This window comes from Physeter macrocephalus, chromosome 11 (genome assembly GCF_002837175.3).
Source record: "Physeter macrocephalus isolate SW-GA chromosome 11, ASM283717v5, whole genome shotgun sequence".
In the NCBI taxonomy this organism is placed as follows: domain Eukaryota; kingdom Metazoa; phylum Chordata; class Mammalia; order Artiodactyla; family Physeteridae; genus Physeter; species Physeter macrocephalus.
This window is the reverse complement of record NC_041224.1, coordinates 140,945,371-140,951,370: the sequence shown is the minus strand read 5'-3', so window position 1 is coordinate 140,951,370 and position 6,000 is coordinate 140,945,371. Positions and strand designations below refer to the sequence as shown.

Here is a 6,000-nt window from a genome sequence, read left to right as displayed (position 1 = left end):
GAAAAGGGAACACTCTTGCACTGCTGGTGGGAATGTAAATTGATACAGCCACTATGGAGAACAGTATGGAGGTTCCTTAAAAAACTACAAATAGAACTACCATAGAACCCAGCAATCCCACTACTGGGTTATACCCTGAGAAAACCATAATTCAAAAAGAGTCAGGTGACAGAGTGAAGTAAGTCAGAAAGAGAAAAACAAATACCGTGTGCTAACACATATATATGGAATCTAAGGGAAAAAAAAAAAAGGTCATGAAGAGCCTAGGGGCAAGACGGGAATAAAGACACAGACTTACTAGAGAATGACTTGAGGATATGGGGAAGGGGAAGGGTAAGCTGTGACAAAGTGAGAGAGTGGCATGGACATATATACACTACCAAACGTAAAATAGATAGCTAATGGGAAGCTGCCACATAACACAGGGAGATCAGCTCGGTGCTTTGTGACCACCTAGAGGGGTGGGATAGGGAGGGTGGGAGGGAGGGAGACGCAAGAGGGCAGAGATATGGGAACATATGTATATGTATAACTGATTCACTTTTTTATAAAGCAGAAACTAACACACCATTGTAAAGCAATTATACTGCAATAAAGATGTTTAAAAATAAATAAAGGAGGGCAATATACACATCATCATGGGAATCAAATGAAAGAAAAGCGGAAACTCTTATATATCATGAAACTTGCTCTGATTAAAAGAAATTGCCACCATCCTAGTTCTTTGACCTGGAAAGGGAGGGTATGTATGTGTGTGAGGTGCAGAGATGTGAAAGCAATTTTAAAGTGTTTCATGAGTGTATAATTCCATAAGAATTCTGTCTTTGATACCTTCAAGCAATGTAATCGATTTGTGAAAAGAACAACTGGGTCACATGAGTGTTTGGACAGATTCTTAACCACTGCGCCACCAGGGAAGCCCCTCTCCTGCTCTTTTTAAACAGCGACCCACCCCTACCCACCCTCCCCCAAAATAAGGAAAAAAAAGAAAACCTTACATGCTCCTTAATTTATTAAAAATAGAAAAGGTTAGACACTGTGACTCTAATTTTTATTAGAGCTATTTCTTTAATGAAGTCAACTACTTTCTATGGCACAGTTTTACGATTATAAGAAGGAGGAGGCGGGACCTCCCTGGCGGCACAGTGGTTAAGAATCCGCCTGCCAGTGCAGGGGACACGGGTTCGAGCCCTGGTCCGGGAAGATCCCACATGCTGTGGAGCAGCGAAGCCCGCGTGCTGCAACCACTGAGGCCAGCGCACTTAGAGCCCATGCTCTGCAACGAGAAGCCACCGCACTGAGAAGCCTGCGCGCCTCAACTAGAGAAAGAAAGCCGGCAACCGGCAATGAAGACCCAATGCAGACAAAATAAAAAATAGATAAATTTATTTTAAAAAAGGAGGAGGGTCCTCCTGGCGTTACTAATAAATGATCTGTGGGGCACCTTCCCGGGCTGCCTGCAGACCAGCCTCCTTCACCAAGTGCCAGGCCACAGCTCTGCTCTCCCGAGCAAGGCTTCTCACCCTGACCCGTCCCCGCCCTGTCAGCAGCCCTCGTGCAGTATCCACGGGGCACTGCGCCCTCACAGTCTGGGTTAGTTCCACCGGCTCCACTGCCTCCGGCACCCTGACCTGCTTTCCTTCCATGGAGCCCGGGCCCAGGTCATCTCGTATAGCTGGGACAGCCTCCCTCCTCTGGACCTAAGTTCACCCTACCCTCCTTCTAAGCCACGGCTCAAAGTTCATCTCGTCCAGAGGAGAAGCTTCCTCTCACACACGCCAGCCATTCCCGAAGCCTCGGGCTAACCTAAATCCCCGATCCTCCTCGAGGCACCTTTGTCATCACTTAGGAGGTGAACTGGACGGACTGCTCCTGGCCACTGTAACACCTGGAGGGTAAGGCTTCTGAGTCATCGTGATCCCCTCGCCTTGAGAATGGACTGTACCCCCAAAGTGCTCAAAAAATACTCCCCAAGGGACCGACTCAAAGCCAACAGAGAAGTTCCATTGCTCTGAAAGTAAACATCATTTATAAAGAGAACAGAAACACAGAGAAGACCTTGAAGACTCTCTAGCCAATCCACTTTCATGAGTCCTGCCTCACAGGTAGGAAAGTGGTGGAACTCTGGGTCCAATATCCCAGTTCCTGCTCCCGTGATGCCCCCATGACATCCTGCCGCCTGCCACTGCATCACCAGGCTAAACACAGCCTGCCTTTGCTTCTTCGTTGTTGCATTTTTTTTTCTTTTTTTTAAACAATGAATGTTTATCCTGAGCATACCAGCATGCCAAGGCAACCAGCAACTCCTCCGATGCCATCACCAGCACCAGAGAGAGTGAAGGGACTGGGAATTAGAACAAGAAACATACTCACCATCTCTACTGCTTTCAGGCCACTTCTCAAGGTGCTTATTTCTTTGTCCAGCTCAGTCATGCTGTTGTAAATGGCAACATTTTAGTAACCAACATGGGACTTACACTTATTGTATTAAATATATGATGAGTTTAAATATTTCATGCTTGGAAGTCCACATTACTTCATTTTAAATGTTTAAAATTCCCTTCAGTGTTCAGATCTCACAGAAAGACAGCAACATTTTAAACTTATGAAATTTAGGTATGGAATTATTTTTTTTTTGTTTTCCACAGCCAGCAGGTATAATATTTATAGGTTAAAAAGGGCAGAATAGAAATATGTCATGTTTCAATCTCACTTAAGCAAATTACTGTATGTGGAAATAAATTTCTTGCCACGTGTGGCTCCCTTTGGACAAGGAAAAGAAACAGTTGATCCACAATCGTGTGTGTTGTGCTCTTCATTATTATTATATTGCTTTTCATGAATGCTCTGGTAGTATGAATATTACAAGGTGATGGCCTACATTTCAATCAACAGTTATTTTTCTTAAAGTTTAATAATTAGTTTTCATTTTCATTGACTTTTTTTTTTTTTAAACAGAGAAAGTTTCCTGGGCTTCTCTCATAATGCTTTTTATTTGACAGCTTTTAAACATTAGAGATTACAACTTAATTTTCGCAGAGAAGTCACATGTAAACAAATTCATTGACACTTCATTTACTTCAACATTTTAATTTCATGTCTTACATGGTACATTTCTACCAAACTCTACAGAGGGAAAAAATTAGCCTGCTCATCAGGCTTTTAAAAATCACTGCAAAAAGATGCAGTTTAAATATGTTTTTAAAAAAGGGGAGGGGGGGGTATTTCCCTGGTAGCACAGTGGTTAAGAATCTGCCTGCCAATGCAGGGGACACGGGTTCGAGCCCTGGTCAGGGAAGATCCCACATGCCGCGGAGCAACTAAGCCCGTGCGCCACAACTACTGAGCCTGTGCTCTAGAGCCCACGAGCCACAACTACTGAGCCCACGTGCCTGGAGCCCGTGCTCTGCCACCGCAATGAGAAGCCCGCGCACCGCAACGAAGGGTAGTCACCTATCGCCACAACTAGAGAAAGCCCGCGTGGGACAACCAAGACCCAACACAGCCAAAAATAAATAAATAAGGTTTTTAAAAAGGCAGGGTGGGGGCAAAAGGAAGCAGGAAGAACAGCAAGGAAAAGTGCCTGGCCCTCATGAGGTCTCTGAAAAGTGGTGTGAAGTTTGTGGGGAAAGTTTAGTGACTTTCCACTTTATTTTTAGTTCCTTCATTTGCATAAAGACTGCTTTCCATTAAACGGTTGCTTGGTTTCTGGGAGTGTGTACACATGGGAAAATTACTAGCAACACCCTGACCTGCAGGACTTCCATTTGCTTAACGATGTATCCTCATTTAACTAAGGGCGCTCCCACCTGTATTTTAAGAGAACCACCCTTTCCAGCTACTAGTGAAACCACACTGCTTCCCTAGACTCATCGTAACTCAGAAAATTAGGTTTTGTAGAAGTTAGAAACTGCATCCAGGAATATTCCGAAACAGCTAGAACAAGTATACAGTGACCCTTGAACAACACAGGTGTGAACTGTGCGGGTCCACTTATACACAGATTTGTTTTCAATAATTATGTACTACATGATCTGTGGTTGACTGAATCTTCAGATGTGGGACCACGGGTATTGAGGAACCCCACACAGGAAGGGTCAGCTATGAAGTTATATATTGGATTTTCAGCTGTGCAGTGGGGATTCGGGGGGTGTCGGCCCCCTTAACCCCCACCCCGTTCAAGTCAACCGTATATTCAAACTCATGTAACACATCTGAGTGACTTGGATACTATTCAAACTTTATTTCATACACTGTTCAGGGGAAAGCAAACAGAAGGACCCTCTTCATGCAACGCTAACTATCTCAACGGCTAAACCACAGTCCAGCGGATTTAAAAAACTGAAACAATTCACTCTAAGTACTTACTTTACTTTTGCTGCTTGAGGAATGTCCCGCAGCTCCTCATTTAGATTGACAACCTTGGGGTATTTATTTTCCACAATAGTTATGAGATAGTGCAAAAGTGTAATGTTCCTACAATTACAGAAGGAGAGAGTATTAAACATGGTTAATATCTGCATATGATTTGTATATTCAAGTGATTACTTCCACAAGAATGCTATATCCCTGCATTACTTTCAAAATGTGTAGGTTCCTGAAAGGCAGGAATTCTTAAGAGAAAGGGAGAAGAGGAGAGCCTTCATGGGATTTACAAAAATATATGTCAAAAGAAGCACACATCTTCTGAAAGAGAAGGGCAGGGGATAAGAATTACGTTTTTGGACTATAATGGGAATCCTTCAAAATCTGCGTAATGCGATGGGTGATGGAAATGAGTCTGAACCACTGCCAAAGGGGACATCCCTCCACAGTGCATCCACCCAAAGACGAGGCCTGCCCTGCAAGTTCCTAACAAGCAGGGTGGGGTGGGGAGTGAGGGATGTTTAATCCACTAGAAAGGACAGCTAATTTTCAAGACTGAAAGTACAGAGCAGCAACTCACTGATGAAAATTACTGACAATTCTCATTTAAGGGTTTCTTTCGACTGGGTGATAACATTTTTCCTTTCTGACTCATTTGTTTTGCTCTTTCCCCTTCTGACCTCATTTGTTTTGCTGTGGCAGCAAAGGATGGCTGGAAAGTTAGAATGCCCCCTACTTCAGGGCAGGACCTGGAAATGGGCCAGGACTGCCATCATGGATAGGATACCCTCGCAGCCTAATTTTAGCAACACTTCAGCTGCTAACTGCACAACCAGCTCCCTCTTTGGTGGTGACAGGGCTGAACCCTGACTGACCTGGGTTGAAAAGGCGGGCATCTGATAACACTATCTATGAGGCCACGCTGTGGTAGTCTGGTCTCCTGGTCCCCGACTCTGACGCACATTACAATCACCTGGACCCCAGATGCCTGGGCCAACCTGAGATTCAGTCATTGGAATGAGGTGGGACCAGGTGTGGGTATTTTTTTAAAACTCCCCACTGAGACTAACAGCCAAGATCAAGAACCACTTACGCTATTGAAAGTTAGCATAATCAGGAGGACACAAATGCATTTCTTTAAAAACATTTCCATAATTTTTAGGCAGTTTGCTAATTCACAAGGCTAAGTACCCACCCCACCCCCCCACCAACAAAAGTAAAGCAGAGCTGCCAAACAATTTTTTCCCCATAGCAATGCAAACCATTTCTGGTTACCCTTGCAGCTTCCTAGAAGGCAATGCCATCCTATTCCTCTGAGTCAACTGGCCCACACGGAAAAAAATTTCCCCTTATTTTTCTTGCGCTAATAATTAGAAAACCATTGCTCAGCAAAGTAAAACAGTGGCTAATAGTTCTGGCCACTTATTTTGCAGGTGTTCAGCTGTATTGTTCCACTTCAATTTTGCCTCTCACCGAATCTATGTGTCTGCCATGTGCCGGCTGCATGAGAGGCAAAATCCCCAGCGACCATTGCGAGAAAGAGTAATGCCATTTTCCTTCATTATTTCAGAGAAATGCTTTGTTAGTAAGAGAAATTTATTTAATTAACCATGTATGCCTTTTTAGTGTAGAAAG

The 6,000-nt window shown here is 44.0% G+C and overlaps 1 protein-coding gene across 5 annotated transcripts in view; it reads right to left on the bottom strand.

Annotated features, from left to right (window-relative positions):
• DAAM1 (dishevelled associated activator of morphogenesis 1) overlaps positions 1 to 6,000 on the bottom strand; it is a 183,267-nt gene that overhangs the window by 21,562 nt on the left and 155,705 nt on the right. For all 5 annotated transcript variants that reach the window (XM_028495960.2, XM_024133636.3, XM_055088477.1 and 2 more), the window contains 2 exons: positions 4,369 to 4,476; positions 2,374 to 2,434 (listed from right to left, as the gene is read on the bottom strand). In XM_028495960.2, coding sequence (XP_028351761.1) covers positions 2,374 to 2,434; positions 4,369 to 4,476 — 169 coding nt within the window. The remainder of the gene's footprint in view (positions 1 to 2,373; positions 2,435 to 4,368; positions 4,477 to 6,000) is intronic.